The sequence below is a fragment of the Eutrigla gurnardus genome (assembly GCF_963514095.1).
Source record: "Eutrigla gurnardus genome assembly, chromosome: 12".
In the NCBI taxonomy this organism is placed as follows: Eukaryota; Metazoa; Chordata; class Actinopteri; order Perciformes; family Triglidae; genus Eutrigla; species Eutrigla gurnardus.
The window spans coordinates 14460355-14486824 of NC_139926.1; the positions used below are offsets into that span (position 1 = coordinate 14460355).

General features: G+C 40.7%; 1 protein-coding gene across 1 annotated transcript; it reads right to left on the reverse strand.

Annotated features, from left to right (window-relative positions):
• Positions 1-2845: 2845 nt before the first annotated feature.
• LOC311021475 (polyprenol dehydrogenase) lies at positions 2846-26225 on the reverse strand. Its single transcript, XM_084022059.1, has 7 exons — positions 26081-26225; positions 25257-25364; positions 17146-17214; positions 10544-10645; positions 9991-10198; positions 8694-8901; positions 2846-5572 (listed from the first exon to the last, which is right to left on the reverse strand). The coding sequence occupies exons 1-7, from the start codon at positions 26184-26186 to the stop codon at positions 5393-5395; spliced, it is 981 nt and encodes a 326-aa protein (XP_083878185.1). The 5' UTR covers positions 26187-26225; the 3' UTR covers positions 2846-5392.
• Positions 26226-26470: the final 245 nt, after the last annotated feature.

Sequence of the window (26470 nt, forward strand, 5' to 3'; positions counted from 1 at the left end):
CAGAGGCACATACCAATTTTGATATATTGCTAGAGAAGTAATATATAATATAAATGAGGTATTTAAGTACTGCCTTATTGATACATAATAACAAGCACAATACACTATATAATAATTCTCCTGAGAAAAGGAGGAACCAGGCTCTGGAGACTTTTGTTGCAGGTAAAAAGAAGAAGAAAAAAGGTGAGTGACTGTGTACAACTATGAATATTGCTATGAATACTGATGTCTTCTCAGTCATTTGCCAGTAATTAGATAAATGAATGCTTATTAGCCAGTTCCTAGTTTATGAGTGTGCATGCAATGACTTCATTAAATCTCCCGTAATATAGAATTTATGGAGGGAGAACTGCCACTTAGCGGTTCAATAAGGACCTATTAAGTGTGTTTATAATGCTTTTCGGATTATACTCATTGTTATAAACCGCAATCTAGCCCCAGTATATGAGCATCAATTACCGAGACATGAATGAGGTTGATCATTTTGTCATTTCAGGTTGCCGTCTCTTTCCCCCTTTCGGTTTTCTGCCCGAGTGAGCTCAGACGACAGTCAATTAAGCGCAGACATGCTGTATTGTGTGTGTCCTCATGTTACAAAGAGCAGAAGAGACAGCACCTCATTCTCCTCATTGTGTCAGATACTCATTCTAACAAGTTGGCATATACATGATGTACCTCCGCTCGCCTGCCATTCAAATGCACCTTGATGATTTCCTGCTATGATTCTCGCTGGCTTTTGCAGTCATGTCGGCTCAGCTGCTTAATCAGATGTGTCTCGATGGCACTTTTTTCTTTAAGACGAGATGAAAGTTGTTCTCCTCCGCGTCTTCGAATAGGAACTCTATAGCCACATATACAGGCGGAGAGATGACTAATTCATTTGTTACGCTATATCAGTGCACAGGTTTATGAATATATTTAGTGGGAAGCGAGGCAGAGGTAGTATTCTGTTTTGCTTCTCAGATTTGTGTGTTTTTCTTTCTGAAATAATAATCCTTAAAGTCCTAACCAAAGTGTAGTGTAAGCCAAGAGAAAACAAAACACATCCTTCAGCTAGAGTCCTTCTGATTGAGCAGAATCTACAACTGCAGTGGAATGGAAACACTGAAATAAACATAAATTGTATTATTTGGTCACATTCATGATTTCGATATCACCTGACCTCACATAAGTGAAACATCTGCAGCAGCACAACTGGAATCAACCAAAAAAAAAAAAATCACTGTTCATGACTGCAGATGGAAAAATGACCAACTGACAGCTGAAGAAAGAGGAATTTATAGTACTGGTAAATTTACAGTTCTGAGTCTCTGGAGAGACAGCGATGACTGAAAACCTAAATGACCTCGAGTCCTCCGGTGGAAACATCACGTCTCCAGAGGAGGGTTGAGTTATTGTGTAGCACCTATGGGACCTTCCAATCGGCCATACAGTAAAGGAGGAATACTGAGCAAATCTTTGCGTGCCCAAATACATGGACAACAGTTTGGGTCTTTTGGTGGACATTTCCTGCTGCTTCTCAGCTCTCTAATTCATTAACCAGTTCAATCAAGAGCTGTCAGGGTAGAAAATACTCCATACTTCCATATACATGTCTGTGAGCATTAAAACCTTCATCTGTTAGACGTCTTCACATAGAAAAACCAAAGTAGGACTACTACATGTTCTGAAAATGAAACAGATGTAATGAAATAGCTATTTAATGTATTTAAAGGTATCAGTGGTAAACTAATGACTGGACCAAATCTGATATTTAGGACAAAGTGCATTGTGATCTGAGAGTAAGTGTGTGTGTGTGTGTGTGTGTGTGTGTGTGTGTGTGTGTGTGTGTGTGTGTCATTGGTGGATCTGAGAATAACTCTAAAGTTCAGACTGTGCTTGAGGCTGGCTGTCTCATGCCGCGTGTCATCAGTCTGACAGTTTCTCACTCACACAGTGTAAAGGACGGAGAGCAAGGCTGGCACAATGATATGTTTATTGAGAGGCTTTGGATAATAGAAAAGGTGGTGGCTGCTGCTGGAATATCACAACCATTGACAAAAAAACATGGACATGAACTCCCTTTATCTAGACATATATATACACACTCACTCATAGTGTGTCTCTCTCTCCTCTCTCACACACTAACACACACACACACACACACACACACACACACACACACACACACACACACACACACACTCACCACTCCAAAGAAATATAAAAAACCCACGGCAATGCACAGGACAAGACGGTAATCACAGTTTCTACAAGCTCATTTGGAAATGAAAAAATTTCACAGTAACACATATATGAGGGAGATTTTCTTCTTAGGCACGGCAAAAGCAATTAAGATATGTATCTCAACGACAACAAAATAATGATTAAAAATAAAACATTTTGCATGTTTCATAAATCCTCTGGGGTCCAGATGGACTAAATGTTTACACTGGATTTCAGGTACACCCTCTATCTGCAGCCCACGGGGACTCAAGGTCAAAGGTCACACTCGCACCAAAGGGGAAAATGGTATAGGGGGACATGGCAATAGAGGTACAAATACATGTCTTCATGTTTTCGCTTACTGGTACCAGAGTAAGGATGCAGTCCATCTGGTTCCCCCCCCTGTATACATCTTTATATTATCTCTCTTCCTATACATATACACACTTAGGATTGGCAGAACTTGGGACTGGAACATTTAATATAAATGTAATCCCAGGTCAGACAGAAGAATGGCTATAAGAACATTTGTCAGTCTACATACAGCTCCACTGTCCAGCGACGACAACGCTTTGAAATTATCATTTACGAGTAAATCACACACAGACAATATCACAGACAGTTACTTGAGCCACTTTGCTTTTTCTTTTTTTTTTGCTCTTTTTCTATATTCGCAATTCAAGTTCAGGAAGTTCACTGTGTTGTCCCGTCTGTGCAGAGTGCTTCAGGAGTCCGATTAATATATAACAAGGTAATCATTGATAATTTAGCGGCCCTCTTCTGCATGCTGATGCAAGAAGAACACCAAGGCAGACCCTCACACTCCTCCTCGTCTTTGGAAAACCTTGTGCTCGGATTGGACGGTCACTCTCTCGGGTTTTAATACATCCTCTGGCGCAGCTGGACTGTGGGGAAAAAAACGGGAGCTCTTTTGACAGGATGTAGCACACACTGTAGCTTTGTACTTTACAAAGAAGCGCCGCTGAGAAGTAAGCTGGTGTTTTCATTTGTTATTTGTCAATTTCAACACAAATACTGCATCAGAAAAGTAGAACCCCGAACTAAAATAGATTTGCTGTAAATTAGAATTTCAAACATGAATTGAACTTCCATTTACAAAATGCAGTTGGTTTCTGGATTGTGATACTTCACAAAATAAAGTTAAAGAATGATTTGAATGTTTAGTCCTCAACATACAGAACCATGATTGGCTCTTCTCCTTTGGGGGGTTCATGTTTTTACACTTTCACACTCTTCCTATTCTGAACGGTTGGCTCTGTGCTACTGGCTGAATTAGCTACCACAGTGATACTATTGCTTCACATACGGCATATTGACAAATGCTGGATGCTCAGTGGCAGTATTCGGAGCAACGACATACACGTGCAGCAATGGAGTGGCATGAGGGGCAGGATTTTTTGCCAAAATTTGTTAATTTGAGATAAAACTTTTTTATCTTCACAGCTAAAATGGTTTATCACAGTGGAGATGGCATTATAGCGCAGTGTGTTGGTGTGTGTGTGTGTGTGTGTGTGTGTGTGAGTGTTTTCCTGCATGTGTAACAGAAGCGCTTGTTTGCTGTGTGCTTGTTTAGATAAGCCTGTGCCTGGATGTACGGCTTCCAATGTTTCGGAGCTAGTGTGTGTGTGTCGGCTCAGCAGATGGGAGTTTGATTCTCACGACGCAGGGAAATCTCAATCCCACAATGCACTGGGAGCGGCGCCAAATGAGGAAGCAGCAGCAGCAGCAGCTATGGGGGGACCAATCGCAGCCTGAATGCTGGGAACATAAAGTGCTTTCCCTCCCCTTCTTCCTGTCACTATTCCGCAAGGAATGGCCATTGTTGTGCGATCCATCCACATGAATTGAGTCTAGAGAGCGCGGGTTAACTCTTAACTCCAATGCATAAAACACACACATGTATCACAGACGAAGTAAACCGATTAGCACAGATCACGAAGGAAAATGGGGACAGAGTGAAGTGGCGCTTCGTTTCTGAGCGGACAAAAGCAAACAGAATCGTCTGGAAATTCTGGCTTCAGAAAAACGCAAGAAAATTCCCCAGAAAAAAAAAAAAATGCCTCATCACTCTCCGGTCTATAGGGGGAATTATTCCAAATTTAGGCCCACATTTAAATGGAATCTCTTCCTTTTGTCAATGCCATCCCAAATCCCCCGATCGGTCTGAAGGAACGTATTTTGTCAGATTGATGAGCCGGGGGGAGAAAGAGAGGGAGTTGATCATGTTTTCTCAGTGCCTTCATGAAAAAGAACAGCAAAACCTTAAACACAGCTTATAATACATCAAACGGTGACAACTTCCAACGTCGACGCTTACATGAGTATTCCATAATAACCAGTAAAAGCACATGAATGCACCGAAAAACAAAGTGCTCCCTTTTAGACAATCGATGAAATCAAAGTGTGTCCAACCAACTGATGACATCACATTCCCCACCACGGCAAGGGAGGTTCAGTTTTGGAAGAAGCAGGTCATTGTTGTGGTGCGTGGATGAGCGTGTGTGTGTGCGTTTGTGAGGGTTTGACCGACACGTGACTTCGACGCCAGTCCACTGGAACTGAAGTAGCACTATGCTCAAAAAGCATCTTAATGTTTGCTGGGATTTTGACTGTTAAGATGGAAACACCTCTGAAACGGCATTTAGTTCACTGAGGAACAATGAACATCTTTGCTGAATGCCAGACTAATGACATTAAGGCAGAGTGAGGCTGGTGTCATTGCAGGTTTTTGAACATGACACCGTGGAAACGGTTTCTCTGTCGAGACATCAGGTGAGTTATGATCAGGGAATAAACTTCACCATATCAGAGCTGGATGACAACTGATATTTGTTCATAACCAAAGGTCAGTGTCGGCAGCGATCCAGTATCTATGACAGCAAAACCATGTATTGAGATAACTCTTAAATGTTCGCTTGCTCTTCTAAAAAAAACAAAACAAAACAAAGAAACGCATAGCCCTTCTTTGGCGGCTCTGGAACAAAAAAGGACGCCTTCACTTCCCTTATAACCAATCACAGTCCAGCGGTGGATTGTCAAAATAAATCGCTACAAACGGAGCAAAGTAATCAAACAAAAATGGAGGTGGGAGAGAAGGTGAACGGTTGGCCCAAGGTAAAGGGTCTTTACTCCAGTTTACTCCAGTTAGTCGTCCTTTCGTGCGATGCTACTGCAGGCCCAGCAGCTGGACGGTGGTCTTCCATAGGCTCAGCTGCAGCTGGGGGTCAAAGGTCGGCGGTGTTGTCATCTCCCTGCGGCCATTGGCCCAGTAGCCTCCTCCGCGGTCCCCTTCCAGGGCCGGGGACAGAGCAGCGAACAGCACCATGACAGCGCCCTCCGCAGGAGTCTGAGGAAAAACACGCAAAAACACAAATACATGAAAATATATAAAATATTTAAGAATCACTGCACACCAAATAGATTAACATCAAATGGAGTTGGAGTGACAATTCAACAACATGAACAAATAACTGGTCTGGGTATTGCGTGTATGCGTGTATGCGTGTGTATGTGAGTGGGTGCCAAAGGAGGGCTGATGTCGCTGTGTGTTAGTGTCAGGGAGAGGATGGCTCAGTGTGTGTGTGTGTGCCTGTCTGCATGCGTAAGTGTGCGAGAGTTAGTGTTGATGCGTTTTAACAATGATCTCAGTGTCAGCTGTGAGACCGGGAGCAGGTTCCAGAACAGAAGGGGGATCACATCCTGCGAGCGTCAACAGCACACTTGAATACTTTGTGTTTGAACCGGAGCGCGTACGCATTTGTCTCTCTCCTCTGAATTAATTATTATTTCGCTTGCAGGGCAAACATTTTCAGCATAAGCAACGATACAAGCAAACACAATTTGTACCACATTATTCATGTCGCTGTTTGTTCACACATGGACAGTTTTAGTGGGGAAAGTGAGTACTTTTGTGAAAAGGTAATAAAACAATTCATTTCCATGGCAACGTAATAAGACAACTCATTTCATTGTTCATTACGTCTGATAGCTAATGACAGTTTCAAAAGTAACTGTTGGACCTTCGCCCTTATAATTTACTCTTTGGATGCTTTTCTTAATTAAAACCCACGTCAGCTGCACTAAAAGCTATTCATCTTAATTAATTCTTCATAGACTAGTTTTGGTTTTGGTCATATTGTATCCAGTGGTATTATACATAAAATTGATCAATATTTTTTTTCGGTAGGTATTTTAATATAGATATAATATCTCATCGGCAAAACAAAATCTGCTAAGTCACAGCCTTTAGTGATGCTCCGGTCAGGGTTTTTTAACCACACCTAACCCTCTAAAATATGCATGGATCCACCAATCCTGACCCGCAATCCACCAACTTTATGTATTATAGTAGCACTACTTTTAGAAGTGAGAAACAAGGACATATACGTCGTTCTTTATTGTTGAGTATCAGCAAAACAAGTAGCCTTTTAAAGAAGAAATGGACCGTCTCTCTTATTATCTTATCCCCTAAAACTAAAGGATCAAAAGGAACTTTTCTACTTCTTAAAGTAACACCAACGATTGTACAACCAATGAGAATTTGGTAACACAAGAGCATAATGACCAACAATTATGATGGTCTAGCATCTACTTTTATTTTTATATATTGAGAGTAAGATATACATCTACCTCCTTGATTGTCCTTTTGTTGTTTGTACTCTCTCTGTACCTTTTATTTTATCTATCTATCTTCTTACCTTTGGCTCTACGTGCACATAAATGTTATGGTTAGATAAAAAGGTGTCATGGTAGGAGAGAAACACAGTTTGTGTGTGTGTGTGTGTGTGTGTGTGTGTGTGTGTGCGTGTTAATGATTACATGCATGAGTTTGTGTGATTAATGTGTTTCTGTATGTGGGGCAGAACCATCCCGAGGGTTGTGCTCGGGGGCAAATGCCTGTGACAATTGCAGTGTAGGGGCTCAAACATGCACACACGTCTCCTTCCATTAAATCCCAGGGACATTAACAGCAGCCAGTGGCCGGCGCTTTAAGCCAAGCAAGACATTTTTTTAAAAATATAACACACAGTGAATATGGGTAATATTTTCCTCCATACATGAGCCCACGCTCGCCCGTTGATAATCTGCATAAGAGTAGCTGGCCAATCCGGATGGGCCAACCCAGACACACCACTGCTAAGCCAGCCTTATTTCTTTTCAGCCAACACCAATCGGTCATATCCACTGGATGGGTCTTCACAACGCCTGCTACAAGTGTCTCGGCATGGACCACGGACTGCAGTCCTTGCTTAAATGCCAAACACGAGGCATTAAACACAAAACCTTATTCCACAAACCAATGGGTTACATTATGATCGAAGTGGATTTGACGAATACAAGCGGCAGAGTGGCAACCCAAACAGAATCTTCACTGAATCTGGCTTCTGGTGCAGAGCTGTTAACAAAGTCAGCTTCCATAATTCGAGGTAAGCTTTACAACTAGATGTTAAAGTAATGTTGGTAGCTAACTGCATTAGTAGCTGTGGTCACAGTAAAACTAGTGATTGAGAAGATAAACTAATGTTTACTGACATAATAAATAAAATGAGACTTCCATGCAATCGGATTTCTTGTTGCAACCAGAGGAATCGCCCCCTGATTGGCTTCACTCTTCAGAAGCAGAGGTTGGAACATGCAGAGAGTGGTGTTCACCCGATGTCAAAGCACTCAAACACACCAGGCGCTTCCACCCTACAGGCATCAGGCCGAGACCTTCAAATAAGTATGAGCTATCAGAGCCTAGTGTCACAGTGCTGTGTCCATGAATGCTATACTTAGTGTGATGTTGACAGAAAATACACCTCACCCCGAGCCGGTGATGATGCATTTACAGACCTCAACACCAGTTCCACCCCCAGTTGTGGCCACCGTTTCTATCTATTACAGATCGCTTTCGCAAAAAAATTCTCCAGGTTACCAGTGGGGTCTTTGGCTGTATTACCTGGGGACGACTACACCTCACGCCAGTTTGAACCTGGAGGGTGGAGCACATGTGTCTGTTCCTCCATCGATCTCCAACAGTTTAACTTGACATACTAAAAGTTATAAAACTTAAGCTCTCCTGTCGACAAGCTTGTGACTTGGAGTGCAGATTTGTGTGATCTCTTAGATACTACATTTTACCTTCTAGAAATTGACACTGTAGTCATTTAGCTAACGGAAACAAGGACAACAGCGGAATAAAACGCCATTTGAGGTATCGAGGACTTAAAGTCACAAAAATGAAGGCCGCAACCTAATTAATGAAATCAAATCAAGGGTTAGAGAAAAAGTACTGTGAGTTGAGAGGGAAAAGCACTCAGAGGTAAAGTAGATGAATAGAAAGTATACTCTGGAACATGAGGGAAAACGCTCAAACTAAAGCTTACACGGTTAATTATGCGTGTACTTCAATATTTATAACATTTCTGCTTTGTTCTCTTTCAGGAGGACATGAATCAAATGTAAACGTCAGAACAGTGTTTTACCCTGAAAAGCAGGCGAGCAATGGTGCTCTGTGCCAAGCTGAGGGGCGTCCAGAGGTGGCGATAGAGAGCAGTATCCACCATGCCAGGATCCACAGCACATGAACTCAGTGGGGAACCTTGATGCCTCAGCTCCTGGTGCAGGTGGGAACTAAATAACAGCTGGGCCAGTTTACTGTGACAATAAGCAGCATGGGCTGAATAACACTGGCTGCAGAGAGAGAGAGAAAGCAATAAATACCATCAGACTGTTTCATTAAAACCATGAAATGTGCCTCTGTCTAAAAATAACAAGAATAAAAGGCAGGCAAACAGCTGTTTCTCAGTTTATTCTAATAAACACAATTAGTAATATTTTGCCATGTCCTGTTAAAAAAGGCCACGTCCTTCTTACAGTGGACCTTTTACAAGACATCTCTGAATCCTCAGGCTCCACGGGCAATTTCGGCAAATGAAGGTGTCAATGTGAAGCATCTGAAACCAAACATTCCACTGCAGCGCTGCAGTGCCAGTTATTTACAAGGATCTACAACTCGGGGGGTTCCTGTCCAGCTTGCACCAGCTATTGGCAATAAAAGGACCAGCAATTGCAGTTGTGTTTACAGCTTAGATTTTCAACCAGCAAAGTAATTGTAATATCATTTAGCTGTCATTGAAATTATTTACATATCTCCTGGTTATTTATACCATTATACTGAATATGTGTAAAAGTTGTCATACTAAAAACACATCTGTGAAACAAGACGAGACTGTTTGAGTATCTAAAATACACTTTATGATTCTTTTTATTTTAGTTTGGTAGTGCAAATGTAAAACACACACACACACACACACACACAGTAGATTTTTTTTAGTAGTTATTGCTTTCCTTAAAATAGGATGTTTAACATTACTTTATATGGTATAGCACATTGTGAGAGACTGACCACACTGGTGTCTGTGCTTTTCCCACCACAAGGGTAATGTAACACAATGAAGATGTTCAGGCTGCTAATGCTTCTGGACAGCAGTGCTGCTAACTGCAATGATACTGAGCCAACTGGAGCCAACAGTTTTCCCACTAATGCCAACCGGAAAATGAGACACTTGCTTCAGTGATGCCAGAGGATGTGCACGTTTTGTTGATTGGGGTTTGTTAATATCCTGCTGGTCATCTGACCGATTTCACAGATCTCATCAACTTGATCCAATGTAATTATTACTAACAGGAATGAAATGTATGGAAATAAGATCCCAGTCAAAACAAACTGCAAATATGCTTCTCATATGGATGAAATTGTGTGGGATTGTGTGAGCCTACCAGCTATTTAAATCATTAAGTCTGATCTCGCTGATGCGGTGGGCTGAGGAGGAGACGTTGACCACACGCGAAAAGGAACCGCATTTCCCAGAATCCTTCAGTGTGTCTAGGAGCAGCCAGGTCAACAAGAAGTGGCCTAGATAGTTTACGCCAAAGTGCTGCTCAAATCCATCCTCAGTACGGCCCTCAGGAACCAGCATGACACCCGCTTGACACACACACACACACACACACACACACACATTTAAAGCACACAAAAATACATTTCACTGTTTCAAGTTGAATGTATTCCAAACGAAGTGAGCAATTGACAGAACATTCGACAGAATCAAAGGTAAATCAAACATAAAAGGTTTCTTTAATTGAAGGAGGAAGTCATTGTAAATGTGCTGAAATATAATGAATGTAAAAATTTGTGAGTTTCAATGCATCTCTTTTAAATTCAGTCAGATGAGGGCATCTAAATGATATCGCCATGTAGAGGATTTGTACTTTTCTCATTGAATACTTGGTGGACAGACGGATGGAAGAACATGACATTTTCATCACTCACCATTATTTACCAGAATGTTTAGCGGCAGGTCCCGCTCCTTGAAGCTCTGGACAAACTGACGGACGGACTGCAAAGAGGCTAGGTCCAGTTTGGTGAAGTCCACTGGAATGGACACGGACACACACACACACACACACACACACACACACCCACACACACACAGACATGTCAGGCCCATTGTAAATGGATTATTTCTGGCTGTAAGACATCAAAGAGTGTATTAATCATCTCTTACAGCGAGGCTCGGTGGGTTGTTAAACGACAATACTGGCAGCGCTTTGCTTCTGTTGCTTCAGCACATTTTTTCAAACCTAATACTTCTCTTTGAGCTCCATCAAATCTTAACAAATCATTATATCAGGTCTAATGTGTGATAAGACACAGGTAAGACAGCAATGCAGGAGCTGGTATCATCAGAGCGTGAAAGTGACTTTGTATGCATATACTGTATGCAGAGAAATTACTGGAGGATGCAGTATACTTAAAATGTTTAACGGACACACACTTCTTGTGAGGAAATCTACTTAGTAATACCTACAGAGAAATAAGACTCCCCTTAACTAGCCTAAAGATCTTATATGATTACTCTAAATTGTATGGTGTCTGTCCCGTACATCTCTGCTCCAACCTATGGAAATGTGTGTCATATTGAGTTGCCACATAAGAGCTCCGGAGCTTTGTATGCAGACTTATTTTGTTTTAATCCTTTCTTTTTTGTCTTCTTCTTGCTGCTGCAATAGATAAAAGTGAAGATATTCATCTCTCATTCCGCATCAAGCTCCCCGTTGTTGGAATGACCTTCACAATCCACAGGGCTGCGGTCACTCCCAATCTCAAAAAGTAAATTGAAATCTCACTGAATCAGGCTTTAAATGTTCACACTGAATCCTCCACTGCACATTACTACTTGCACACATTACTGACTCATTCAAATTCTAAGAATGTAAGATGTTCCTTTTGTTTTTTGTATGTAAAACTGATATAAATGCAGAGCGAGAGTAAAAACAGCATCATTTACTGAATTATGTTCCCTCGTGTCATATTTCAGGTTTGCTAATGTGTTTGCAACTGCAACAGGTCCAGGTGTTTTATTAGTTTTTTCCTCAGGCTGTCAGGGAAACCACAGCGTTATAATACTCAAAGGTGGCATTGTTTTCCTCTACTCCTGATAGGGAGGTGAAGGTGGTAATATTTTATATCACAGTATCAGCGAGAGCAATGAGTCTGGGATCTCCAAAGACACTGTAAAATGAGGCACCAGGAGGTCATCTGTAGTGACAAGTATGTCTCAAGATGCACAAAGCCTCAGGATCATTCATGCTTGAACTCATTTTTATACTTAAGTCATATTATAGGCCTCGATCCAACCAAAACCCTTTATCATGCATGGGATATTAGGGACAAACCCCACCCAGATTCTTAAATATCCTTCGTCTATGGGCTCTTAGGCTCTGAATGACATTTTTAGCAATCCTTTATGCTGCCAAAGTACTAAAACATGAGTGCACTGCGATAACAGACAGAAAGAAGGCCACGTCTTTCAAACATCAGGAACATGATATATTGTTCCGCCCTATAACTCCAGTAATCCTGCAGAGGGTCAAATATAAATGGACAAAGACAAGAAGAGGACTGAGGAAGCAGAGTTGATTGAACTGATAGCGGGAAAAAAAAGCTGCCATGACAGATGAGAGTGCGGCTATTCTGATGAAGGTCTGATAACAGCCTTATCTCCAAGCCATGCCACTCACCTCCTGCTGAGTGTGAGTTTGTGTGTGTGTGTGTGTGTGTGTGTGTGTGTGTGTGTGGGTGCATGTTTATGTGCAACAGAAAGAGAGAGAGGAAACAAAAGACAGAAAGCAAGTATGTGCATTTGAATGACTGCGAGCCTGTATATCTCAGTGTGTGTTTGGCTTGTAAGTATACCAGCAGGCCAATGTGCGTGTGTGCATTAGCCAGACAAAAGGCACATTGTGCCTGAGTCCTGCCTGTCAGCCCTCTTCTCTCCTCTTGAGTGGGCTCTCTTGGGGCCGGGCCTTTTCAGACAGACCAGTCATATCTCGAAAAGCCCACCGGGGGTGAAACGCCATCGATCCGGTGTGGGCCTGCCGCTGGCAGCCCTCAATTAAGACCCCAGGATCTCCTATAATGCTCCGCTTCCTGGACTCAAACACACCGACTGTGTTTTTATTACAGAGGAATTATTTGCAATCGACGACAGGAGCTGCCTCGGGAGTCACACACATGCTGTTTAAGACCCAATGGATCCATCCACATTATCATTTCAGCTCCATGTTAACTTAAATTAAACTGTGAACTGCAAATTAAACGGCTACTTAATTATTCTTAAATTAATTTTGACTTAATGGAATAGCAAAGCAGGTGTGAGTCTCTTAGTGCTAAAGTGGGTTCATCAAACAGGCAAGAGCGGCTGATCCTTTATGTGGTGGAGAGTATAACAGCAACAACCATTTAAATCACACGTTACTGCACTCCCTGCATAAATACTATCTTAAAATTATTATATTATTATTTTTACAGAAAGCGATTTCAGAGAGAAGCACACAACGGTCTGAAATATGTTTTAAGCATATGTCGAGAATCTAAAAGTGCCTCAGCAGCCAAAACAGGTTCAAAAGATAAAGACAGAAGCTAAAGCCTAAAATTACAGATCACATCGTAGTGAACCACCACGTCACAAGTGCTTATTCTTGGCCCCATGTTAAACTATCATTAACTCGAAATCCAGAAAACCAGCTTGTAAACAAATGAGCAGAGCCCGATAGTTGTCGGAGCCTGGTCAGCGTTGGCTGATGCTAGACTATGATTGGCTAGTCTGCGTTCGAAGGGCGGGACTTAGCAAGAGGTCAATGGGTAAATTCTTAGAGTAAAATGAACTCTGTGGCACATCCCCATTAGCAAAACAGGTGGGGGGAGAGGATGACTGCTGAAGGACAACGCTTGAGTCTTGCCAGATTTAATGCCATCATTTTACAATGTCTTCGTCCTTTTCGTCCTCAACAACCAGTGAGAAAAACTGCCACAGAAAAGTCCCAAAATGATCAAGGTTTGATAAGTCGTTTGTATACTGAATACAGATTTGATCAAATGCATAAATCCCACTTCCAAGCTTAATCATTAATACCAGTTAATTAAAGGGTCAGCGTGTCACATTTCAGGGGATCTATTAGCAGAAATGGATGCCGGCAAATCCTACACACGGTTGCTTCAATCATGTTATTACAGATGGACGTTTTGTCATGGCAGTGGGGAGCACAGGTGTAAATGATCAAAAATCAATGATGGATTCCTGCTTCAGTTTCAGGGTCCAGATATTTGTCATGCTGGTTCACTGTCACACTGTCATGGCTTACTGGGATACTTAATAGAATAAAGCCATTGTTAATGTTACAAGTAACACCAGTGCTTTTTTTGATTTTGTGAAGACGTACAAATGCACTTTTTTTTCAGCGTGTAACAGTGAATGATTACGAAAATCTCAGTTTTTTGATTCACGCCGCTAGATTTTATTCAAAAATGACCACGGTCTACATTCTGAACCGCCTAAATCCGATGTTAAAATGCATCACTGTTCAAGACATGAAATGTTCTCTTCTGCTTACCAAACGTGCTTTACTCACAGGCTTTAAGATTGACAGTTAACGCCTTTATGGGCTATTACATTTTGGCATCTTTTTTTTTCTAACAGTTTGGACTGAAAATACAAGATATGAATGCGGTCGAATGTGAATCTTTGGACGTGTTTGGAAGATCAATTTTATACATTTTTGCTGTAAGCAGAACACAAAAGATGACAGTCGAGATATAAATCCACCGGAAACTGAAGCCAGTTGTAATTTCTTTGAATCTTCTCACCTCTCTTCTGTCTAAATAACGAGTGAAAACATACAAACAGATGAATGGAAAATCCCTCTGAAACAACAGAGTGATATCTAAGAATATTAGATCTGGGCATCGTGCCAGCGTTGGCTCCTCCGAAGACATTTTCATGCAGCCGATGCAGGAGAGAGGAGGCTTGCTGGTGCCCCAGTCAACTCCAGCTTGTAGTGTTAAAGGGATGATGAACTCAGGACAGCTGTAAATCTATTCAGCTTACATTGTAAAGCTGAGCTTACACACACACACACACACACACACACTCACACACAAATAATACAGCACTTATACAAATAAACACACACATACACATCACAATCACTCAGAAATAATACACAGAACATTTGCAGCACCACAGCTTTTAACGAATGCACATGGTCATAATGTGCACAAAACATATCTATACTTTAACTTGGCTGGTTCAATCCCTTCTATGACTAAACATAGGCAAATTAAAATGAGTGAATGAATTGGAGTGAAAGATCTTAGGTAAAATGCTAATAGTTTTTGCAGGAAGGGAGCAGCTGGGTTACCTAAGCAAGAGAAAACGTGTTGAGCAGACACACACAGGTTGCCTCGATTCACGCTGTAATTTAGGCCCATGGACTGAGGCGAAAAGTGTTACTTTCAAGTGCACCGTGACTAAAGTTAGCGGACAGACGGCCCTTCCTGTGGCAAAATACAAAAATATCCTGTGTCGTTTTGTGTGTATTTATAATTTAAAGTAAAACGCTTAAAGCCTCATTGACTGAAGCCCAATTGCAGTCTAAAGTCATGAGCATATTTCCACAGGATTTCACTCAAGGTTTTCTAGGGACAGTACCTTTGTTACACAACGCAATACAAGTAAATTATACCAAATGGTTGTTCAACACAAATACCTGGAATATTCCTACTGAATATTCCTTTTAATAGTGTTCAAAGTGCCTCCAATAAATACAATCTGTATTCTATGTAATACGAGATGCTTTCTCGTGAAATGAAATTCTTTGTCATAGGTGATACCTTGAAATCCCTTCAAGGACCTCAACGGTTTTCCACAGGTGTCTAGTTTGAGACCGACCTCTGCAGCCGACATGTTTATTACGAGCTGTCTCCTATTTCTCATAACAGACAAATGTGCAAATACTAGGAAGGATGCCAAAGGGCTTTTGGACAGAGATGTTTAAAGCACCTGCCTCAAATACTAATGAGAATCCATTACAGTCTCATTCAACACACACACACACACACACACACACACACACACACACACACACACACACACACACACACACACACACACACACACACACCAACCCATTCTCATTCAGTGCACAAGCATCTGGCTACAGACAACCCCTTGTCCCCTATGCCTCAGTGCCTGCCAATTACAAAAGAAGTAATCAATTCCACCACGGCTCCGTCCAGGGAAATCGACTTCAATGACACCAGCTACATGGCCGCTGTCTCTGTACCTGACAGCTACTTACACACAAGCATGGACCCAACCAGCCAGCTTCCTGCTGCTCTCCACTGCAAGGCCAAGTACAGTTACCACAGGTTTGCTATTATTTGATGATCAGTGTTTTACTCACTGGATTAAATAGTGTGGGGGAAAAAATCTTCAGTGGGAAATGAAAGCTTAAAATGTGATGTGATTATTGTTATATTTTTAAAGCATCTAGTAAGAAATCAAACTGTCCTTTCTCTACATAAAAAAATTAAGTAATATTCAATTGCAATAGAGGGACATTGTGTAGTTAGGAAAATAACCAAGAAAAGTGGGGAAAAAAACCATAAGAATTTGTTTTCGTAGTGTGATGAGGATGGTAATGGCAATGGATGGATGCCAAAAAGACTTCCGAATACACCGGTGAATTCCTACATTTTAGGAACCTTACATTTATTTCACATTTCGCCACGATGACACACACACACACACACACACACACACACACACACACACACACACACATACCTGCCACACGCTGTCGCAGCTGGTAATAATAAACAATTAGTACAAATCTTCCAACCCACAATGGAAAACACCTACTGATGAGTCTTGCAAGGTGATAAAGACTCAAGGCTGTTTGGTACAGAGAAGAATAAGTCATGGGTCTCCTTAGTCATGAGACATTGGTGAAATTTATGTTGCTGTGAAGGTCAGCCGAATCAATTTCTCAATATGAGAGTTACAGAGAACACTGTAAGCGTTAGCCAGTGGAGTAATAAATCTCGTTTGTCTCCTTTGCACCTCCATTTTCCCTCCACCTTGTCTTTCTTTTCCCCCCTTTTATTTTCCTAGATTTGCCCATTTGTCATGTTCTCCTCCACCCCTCTGCCTCCTACCACGTCCGTCTCCTTCCCCCCCTTCACATCCGACTTGACTAATCTCCTCTTGTTGTCTTCTCTTAGCCTTTTCCCATGTATCCTCCTCTTCCTGACGGCAAACCCCTGACATTTAACAGCCTTCACTCTCTATATGAGTGAGCAATTATATGTGTGCCTTGTAAAAAAACGTACAAACAAGCCTGAGGGACAGACTGCCACAGATTTGCCCATTATCTGCTAAAGGTGCATTCACACCATAAGTGACTTTTTCCGTGCTGCGCTATTGCATACAAAGTCAATGCAAAGATGCGAATACACACGATAACAAGTACATACATGAACAAGCATTTGTATGCATTTCTGCATGCGTTCTCAGACATTTGTAATGTTACCTTTGGCGTCTTTGTATTCTTCACAGATCCTTCTGACGGCCGCCAGACCCTCCTGCTCATCCCTTCCACCTGAAAGAGAAGGAGACACATAGATTAATACAATGTCTGACAGGCCCCGAGAGGATTTTAATAAGATGATACTGATTTTGCTTTTCTTCTTAAGTCCTGTGATCTTTTAAAAATGTATTTCCCAAAAGGGTTCTTGAAACGAAAAGAGATACAACCATTTAACCCTTGGGAGAAAACTCTGGTTTCCAGGGCTTTGAAAATACAATCAATTATATCATCAAATACGTATAATATATCAAATAAAAAAGTAAGCCTGATGGTAAGTGGCAATATGATTTCAAGTCATCCCACAGGAAGAGCAACATTTTCACATTTTTCTATTGTCTGATTTTGGTATCTGACCAGCATTTATAGACAAAAAAGAATAATCCATAATCCTGGTTGTTGATATTTTTGGAGGGGAGGCAGAGAACTCAAAACAGCAGGTACTAAAAAGAAATAGAACTACAAGTCCTACAAGGGCTGGACGATTCATTTTGATCGGGATTTAGATTTTGGCTTCTCACGATCATGAAAACACTGTAATCGAAGAAAAACGATTAATCTGCCGCCGCGTGCCGTGTATGCAAATTACTGCCCTGTAAAAGCACAGTGAATGCACCTGTGTTGCCTGCAGCTGCAGCAGTGAGTGTGTGGATCATTGTGGAACGAGCGATGGACAACATGGCAGAAAAGCAGCCTTTAGTTGAAAAGAGAGGTCGGACAATTTCGGTCATTTGGAGACACGGACGTGGAGCTGAAGGAGATTGTTTGCAAAGTTTGTCATGCCGTGGTGTCTGCACACCAGGGCAACACGACAAATTTATTTAACTATTTAAAGTTCCGCCAATCTGTTTATGTTTTTATAAATGCATAGGCAAGTTGAACAAACAGAAACTTACACTGTGTGTTACTTGAACGTTAGATAGAGCGCATCAGATCAGCTAAAATCTTTCACGCGTTCAGATGCCCTGGTGAAATATACAGTCACAGACTCTCTGACTCAGGACAGAGTTTCTGTTCACAGAGCATGTTTGCATACAAATGAACCATGCCTTTATGACAGAGAGAAGGAAATATTTAGAAACCCAAGGTGAAAATATTAGAAAAACAAACGGGGATGAAAGAAACTGATAGAAACACACAGACGTACATTTCATAAACTCACTTCCTACAAATCATTGCTGCCAATGCGAGTTAATTAAGGGATTCCATTGCAGATCAGTGATTCACAAAATATCAAACAATAGCAGGTTCCAATAAGATTTGTTGCATACAAACTCTCTTTTTAACCCAAACTCATACAGACAAATAGCCAACATGCACACTCTAATTTTCTCTCGACACACATACACACACTAATCTTGGATTATTACACAGGCCTTTTCAAGGGCACAGCATCATTTACCCTGATGCACTGCGGTTCAGGCTGAGCTGAAGGATGCGCCTCTGCTGGGCACGTGGCACAAGGGTCACACAAACAGAACAGAAACACAGTGATCTCACATAAATGAACAGTTTGAGACATCAAGCCGCTCTTCAACAGGCGTCTCTGCTTATGGACCAGCGGTCGCTGAAAAAGCACAAATACACATGTCTGCACAACTGCTTTCGGTCAGAGCTCTCCCTTTAAATAGCCACCGATTAAAAATATGCCCTGAGGTATTAATTTGCCTACTAAATATTTTGAGCTGGGGAGTTAAAAATGTAACCTAATTAATTTACTTAAATAATCTTGCTGAACAAATGGATAAACTGAGCGTGTCACAGAGTAAGAAAGTCCCAACTTACCCCGCATACCTGGAAAATTATACTTAACCAACTTGCAATTCATTCCACAATTCAAACAGGATGAAAAAAACATTTCTCTCTCGACGTTGACAACCCTACCTATTTTATCCGGTCCCTGACACCAGAAGGGGAGAGACTTTGTCTCTCCATTCCTTGATGAACAACAGTTTATCCATGCATCCACACAGTACTTCTGAGTAGCATCTCTGGTTATGATTTCCTATCAGCTACCATTAATGTGGGTACTATGCTTCATTCTTACCGTGTAAGAAGGTGGTCATTTCTCACCACTTCCAAGGCCTGACTTATTGGTGTAAAAGGATGTGTCAAGTAACACATTTGGCCTCCAGAGACTTGCTTCCACTATAGCGATTGCAATAATGGAGATTTTCCAAAGAAAAAGATGATTTCTTATGTGAGTCCAATTCATCAAGCCCACATTACACAATGTGTTATGGTAAATGTAATTTAATGGCACTTTGGCTGATTAAGTGTTTCTGCCATTGGCATCAGCCTTCATTTAAAACTTTCTATGAATGGAGACTTTACTATTTTGATTTCTTTCAGATATCTGAATTGCAAAATTAAAATACTATGTCCAATTAAAACACAAAGTTTAGTTTTGATATTTAGGTGACTAAATATATTTTTATATTAAAAAAACAATCATCTTTTCTTCCTGTAAAACATAGGTAAACTGACCAATTGTAACTGACCAATCTGCAGCTTTAAGCGACAAGGGACATGATTATGAAGCACTACTTTCTAAGCCCGCCCACTTTTTAGCTGAGGATATAATTTAAATCCCTCTTGTAACTTGTAACTGTACAGAAGCTTAAGACGCTCTAACTTCCATTTCTTTAAGTTACCAAATCTGTGGATCAATGATAGCTTATCTAATCTCAAGTCCACAATAACTGTTGAGTCCATTTTTGCCAACAATAAAATTCAAATGATGCTTATTGTATTCCATTACTCAAGAAGAATTGCATTCACACAGTCGCTATTTGTGTTGACATTTTTAATTTCCATTCATTCATTTATTTTCCTTTGGAAGGATCTACTGGTGCTGCTTTGCACAACATGCATGCAGTTATTCATATACAGTATTTCTAGTCAGTTGATTCATTCCATTCCATCCCTATTTTGCTGCTCATATATGAATTTTCTATTATCTTACCTTAAAAAACACTCCAAATGGCACTATTTTAATTCAAAATCTACTCAAAGACACTTCAAGAACAATTGCCCCCTGGTTAATATCCAACTGGTGTTTGACAGTGCTGAGGCTCAAACCATAACTCCTCATAACACAAGCACTATGCTACCACTCCACCTGAAATATGTATCCACTCCATTACCAGAGAGGGGCCCACTTTGCCATAAATATTCTCACCTCATGAATTATCTCGAGAGGTGGGGCTATTTGAAATGGAGATCCTGTGGGATCAGCTTCAATACAGATGGATTGTATAACAGACAATTGACTAACAAAGTTCTTAATGTATTGATTTTGAGAGTGTTAGCTAGGGTTCGAGTCCCGCATCTTCTGCTCAAACCTCCAAGGATACACCGACACGGACTTGGCGGTATACACACCGCATGAATAAAGGAGAATTTTCTTATAAATGTTAAAGCTTGCAACGTGAACTGAATGGAAAACGTAGTCTCAGCCTTGAAGATCAAGAGCATCACCTCAAATGCTTGCTTAGTGGTACTGGTTTCATTGCATTGCGTAACGCCACATTCCCTCCTCATGCTCCTCTCTGCTTGCTTGACTCTACACAGTCAAGCAGTATTATTAAACAACATTGGTCCTGTACGTTCTCCGTTCTGTCAGCTGATTTTCTCAATTAATCCAATGCTTGCTCAAAATGTCAGAAAATGGATAACAATGGTAATTGCAGTTCTCAAAATAGCATGGTGATGTTGTCCCAGAATAACCCTTTGAAACACAAAATTGCATTCCTCCAGAAAACTGAGAATTATTTGTCTGTTGACCGAGTCCCTCTTTACACATACAGAAATCACACACTATTATAGTTCAGATATCTTTTTAAATTTCAGACTGTTGTGTGCAAGTGTGCAAGCTTTGATTCAAACCATGAAATCAAGTTATTTAAAGACTCGGATAAGTTTCTCTATTTTCCCCATGCTCGCTGTATAATTGCATTAAGTTGCAGTGAACTTGCCTAAGATTTATACTTTGTTTATTTTTCTTTTGGGTTGACAATTCATGCCTAAAGGACGGGGATGAGAATGGGGAATAAAAATAATGGAGGAAAAGCATAAGTAAAAGCCGTTATTTCATGCCAAAGAAAGTTTGTTTGACCAACTAGAGTTGCAATTATTACAAATACAGATCATGATGTTTCACCTGAGCACCTTCACTACACCTTGCTGTCATTTTTAAATGAGCTAATACATTTCAAGTGGGTATTTCTACAGAATATAAAATGATAAATCCCTGATGAGCTGTTACAAATGTAAAAGTTAAAACGAAACTGTTACTGTAGACTACAAACAGAGAAAAGGGAGCAAAGCTTGATCTTCTTATTCGAATGGGAGCAGCAGATATGACATAGAGCCCGACGGGAGTGTACATTTGAGGATATGCAAATAACAGCGAGCTCAACTAGTTGGGGAGTGTTACTGGAAGAAATCTTAGATGAAAAGGAATATATGCACTTGAATGCACTTGAAATATAATTCCCCAGCAAAACCCTCCAGACAAAAGAACAAAGCACAGCAATACAAACAATTAAACACAATGCCATCATACCACTCGTGTGGTTCGACCAGAGAAACAACAGATGTAACTGATCAGGATATGAACAGCTAGAGATGCCCCCAGGCAGATTATGCGGAGGCCCCGACACTGTAACGGATCAGTTGAATGGTTGTTGTGCAGTTAGTTACATACGTTTTTTATAAGATTGTTACTGTAATGATCATGTCTGGAAAAGCAGAGAAGTCTTGGTTTCTAAAGGACAGATTATACTCTCTACATCTGAGAGGATCCAAGTGATACTTATTTTGAGACCTGCTCATGTCTGTGGGCGTCCGAGCACCACCTAAAACCTGAAGACCACGTGGGATGTAAGATAAACTCTGCATCCCGGTGTCTGTGTCAGTCTGGGTTATCAGCAGGTTTTAAGCTTCTTTGGTGGAAACCGTTGACAATGGCCGTAGCCAGCAATGAGGACGCCTATAGTTCCGGACCTTGGGAATTATTTCCCAAAAATCCACTGTCACTGCATGTGATTGGCAGGGCTATCCTACATTATATAGGTTACTGTAGCTAAAACATTTGGACTGCAGTGTGGCATCTTTCCTCTGACTCAAATTGGAGTTATCAGACAGTCTGAAGGGAATACTAACACACAAGCAGAGCTTAGAGCAATAGAATATGACTTTATTCTTGTAGCCCAATATTGTGATTTTATTCTTGAAAGCAGATATACCACAGATATGTGGAAAATATTTTGAATCAGTTCTGAATATCGGCAGAAGTCTTGCTGAAACACATGAGCTAAGTCCAAATTAATGAATGTATCAATTTCATAAGAGAACATCTCAAAGAGATTACTTCCACAAAGCAAAGACACAAATGAGGATGGAATGCGTGTCAGCGGGGATAACATGACGTGGGGAAAGTTGAGCTATAGGAGAATAAATATTTGAAAGCCATACAGAATGCCTGAGAGCCTTACTGCATTATATTCCATGATATTGTGAACTGTCACCATCAACTTTTTGTTTTCCTTTTCATAAATAACATTTTTTCCCACCATAAAATGATGCAGTGATGTTTTTAACAGGATACAGGAAAATAAGTGTTTGACGCTGAGTACATAATCCTTTCTCTCACATAAATACAACCTTGCTTCAATTCACCTTCAAATTACCAACGGTGAAGTGGTGTAATTTTGCTCCGGTGGATACATTGCACTAAAAGAAGAAACTTTGGAACTCACTTAGATCAAAACCGTGGCTATGGCCCTGATGTGGTTCAGATCAATTCTGTGATAAAACTGGAATTATGCTTCTGCTAAGACACACAGATGTCTCTGTGAACACAGAGAAAATCCCTGTGTAACTGTAGGCTGTAGAGGATCCGATGTGCACACCTCCTAAATCCTAACATGTTGGGACGACCCGTGTATCAAGTAAATGTTTTACGAGTTGTATCTAAAGTTAAAAAAGCAGTAGTTGGAAGACCATGCCTCTCTTTAAGAATTGAATTTGTCTATACTTACTAACAAATGCCCACCAACAACCTGTGAAGCTAAACGGAGCTTTCCGACTCTCGCTTGGATCCACACCATATCAATTACTGCTCCAGGGAAAGGTCCGTCTATTAGCTCACTGGCAACAACATGGCTTCATCACACACAGAATACAAAACTCTCAACCAGCAAGAGGCTCTTCCTGTAACATCCCTCGGTTATCGGCAAGCACAGATATGACTTGAGAGAACAACATTCTCTTTGGTCAAAAAGAGGCCTATTTACAGATTTGTCAATGTGCACCAAACAATTCTTCAGAGCCTAGAGTCAGAGGGCTTGACAAAATGCTAAGTGTGTGAAGGAACTGAACCGTTAATCAGAGATGGAGCCCTGAACTGCATAACATTAAGGAGAAAGACAGGGAAGACATAGGAGGTGTGATCAACATATTTTAGAGGTTGGTTCCTGGGATACAGGATGAGTTAGTGATGTAGTACATCAGCTTGACAATAGATACTTAGGCACTTCAAGGAAGGAAGAGAGACATGTAGATGGACATATGTACAAAGGGATTAGTTCAGCTGAATCTATATCAATCATATGATGGTAGCAGCTCTAAATTCAAGACTAGTGATTTTGTTAACATTTTACACAGATGCTTTTAAAAGAGTTGTCAGTGTCCTCGGTTTGGTTATTGGTTGTTTTTTTATGGATTTTAAATAACAATTCTTGCCTGTTTTACAACACATTTCATCATGTTTAAAAATGTATACTTTGACTTTGTATATAGTTATTGTCTTCTCTATGTCTGCGCTCAATTAAATGATGGGGTTTCACATAGATGAAAAAAAAAACATGGTATGAAGCCAGAAGCAGCCAGTTCCTTTATAAGATTTGGTTGTACTGCATTTATCTGCGACAGTAAATATTACTTAATAATTAATGGAACAAAAGGACATTGTTTTATGCAACAACAACAAAAAAAGCCTCTCATAGGTTTCAATTATGTTTATAGTTTGAACAGCCTTTGAATCCCAGCAGAGCTCCTAAGGCTTTACATCATCTCACAGTGGAACATCACATATTTTCTAATGATGAAAACAAACAGTTTGATGTAATTTCAAACCTCAAGACAAATCAACGGAGGCAACTGATTATCATGTACTTTTGACTGATATTAAGGATCTCTGACAGTGACAGCCTTTTCAAGTAGGCATTCATAGAGGATGCCTTAAATATGACTGGCACCATAATATAAGACCATACATCTGTAGCCTAATATCTCAGCAACCAAAACAACATGGATCATGGATCCCACTCCATTCAGCAAAAAGATGTACTGCTTTCTTCCCCACTCAACCATGCAGATAGTGTGACAATAAAAAGAGTGAAACCACGGAGAATTCTGTGGAGTATCCTGTGTAATCGCTACCACTGTTTGGAAGATGTTTTGAAAAGGCAATTCATTAATAATGAATAATAATATGCTTTCCTATCATTGTCGCAAAAAATCCCTTTATTCATGATCTTAATTTTGTGTTACTTTCTAATAGTTAGCTGTCCTCTACTCATCTTGAAAAGTCTCTTCCCTTTATTGATGCTACACAGCATGACAAAACTAATCTCAGCCTGTTTCGCGATGATTGAGGCGCCATTATCTGAGACAAGGCTCAGTACTGCCATCAGTTTGGCATCTGCATGCAAGCGCTTTGACAGATCGGTTTGTCACATTTGCTGCTATGCACAGGTGACTCTGACGGGGACACCGTTTGAACTCTGTGGTGATCATTTCATTTTTATGTGATGTAAATTCAAAATAATCACTTCATTTATCAATGTGTCCAGCCTAATGCATAAAATTGCACATTTGTCATTTTTAAAGCCCCAACAATATAAAGGTTATTACTATAATAGCAATTATTGTTGCTATAATAGTTATGTAAACAGCCGGAAACAAGGCTCTTTTGATCACATGTCCCTTTAAAAGGCTATATAGCCTGCCCTTAGTCCTGTTTGTGTGTGGTGTGGTGCTTGATACTGTACCTATGATAACATGCGCCCCCAGCCTGGCCATGTGGCGGACTATCTCATAGCCGATTCCCCTGCCTCCTCCTGTCACTATGGCAACCTTGCCATCTTGTCTGGGCATCACTGGCAGAGGCAGGAGAGGACACACAGATATCAGGGAGGATGCCATTTGATAAAAACTGGCTATTTCAAAACATGAAAGGTCCTTCTAGTAACACCTGTAGATGGTCTGCTAAACTTGTATGGATGATGGATGTTTGCAGAATAACTTTCCTTTGCTTTCTTCAATAATTTTGTATCTTACATATTCACTATTAAACTGGTAGTGTTTATTTTTTGGTGGAGCACACTTGAGTACGTTACTTCCAGCGATATAACTACCTTATTACAGGCGTCTTCATTGACCTGTAGCCGATATACGTTCTGTCGTTTTAACCAAACTGCGTTATAAAAAGTGTACATTTAAACCAAATCAATTGGCTACAAATATAGACACTCTTCAGGAACATAATTGGAGAAGATTCAGAGACACGAAGCTCTTCTAGTGTATTCGGCACTAATAAAACACAAGAAGATTATTTCTTTCACTCGTGTTTACACTTTTACTTTTCTCCTTACGTAGCTTTAGCTAACGTTAACTTAGCTAGCACTGCGGTGACAGTCCAAACCGATATAGAAATTGCTCCTAGTAAAAAGTTGAAATTAACATGTGTAACATCGCTACTAGGATTTAAACTGCAATATATCAACGTTCATACATCACAAGACCAGCAGGTTATCCCGTTACGGAATGTGGCAACTAAACTACACCATAGCAACTTAGCTTTAGTTGAACCAACCTGGCAACCTGAAAGGTCTGCTGAACAGTTGGACCAATAAAACCTTCAACCCAAGCAGGTAAAGTTTGATAACTGGTAGAAGGTATGACCGAACAGCCGATAACATCTCTGCCTGGATTCTGTCACGGAGTGAACGGTGCAGAGCGGAGCGGAGGAGAACGTGCGGAGGAGGAGCAGCTCCGGGTGAAACGTGTAGTTCCGTCTACGGGATACGTTCCAATAAGAAGTCATCCATCCTCGCTTCCCTCCTTGTCAAACCTTTCAATACATATTTACAACAGACAGACAGTGGAGAACGTCAACCTATTTTGAAAACCATCGACACACAATTTTAAAAATAGGCTTTACTTGACTTCTTGCTCTCATAGCTGTCAAGCTGACCTTGGGGGA

Bases quoted from the DNA above. Each gene is read 5' to 3' on its own strand.
- LOC311021475 (XM_084022059.1), bottom strand. From the start codon at position 26,186: ATGTTATCGGCTGTTCGGTCATACCTTCTACCAGTTATCAAACTTTAC. The intron at 25,365-26,080 runs GTTGGTTCAACT...TGCCTCTGCCAG, and splicing joins CAGACCTTTCAGGTTGCCAG to TGATGCCCAGACAAGATGGC. The intron at 17,215-25,256 runs GTACAGTATCAA...CTTCTCTTTCAG, and splicing joins GGGGGCGCATGTTATCATAG to GTGGAAGGGATGAGCAGGAG.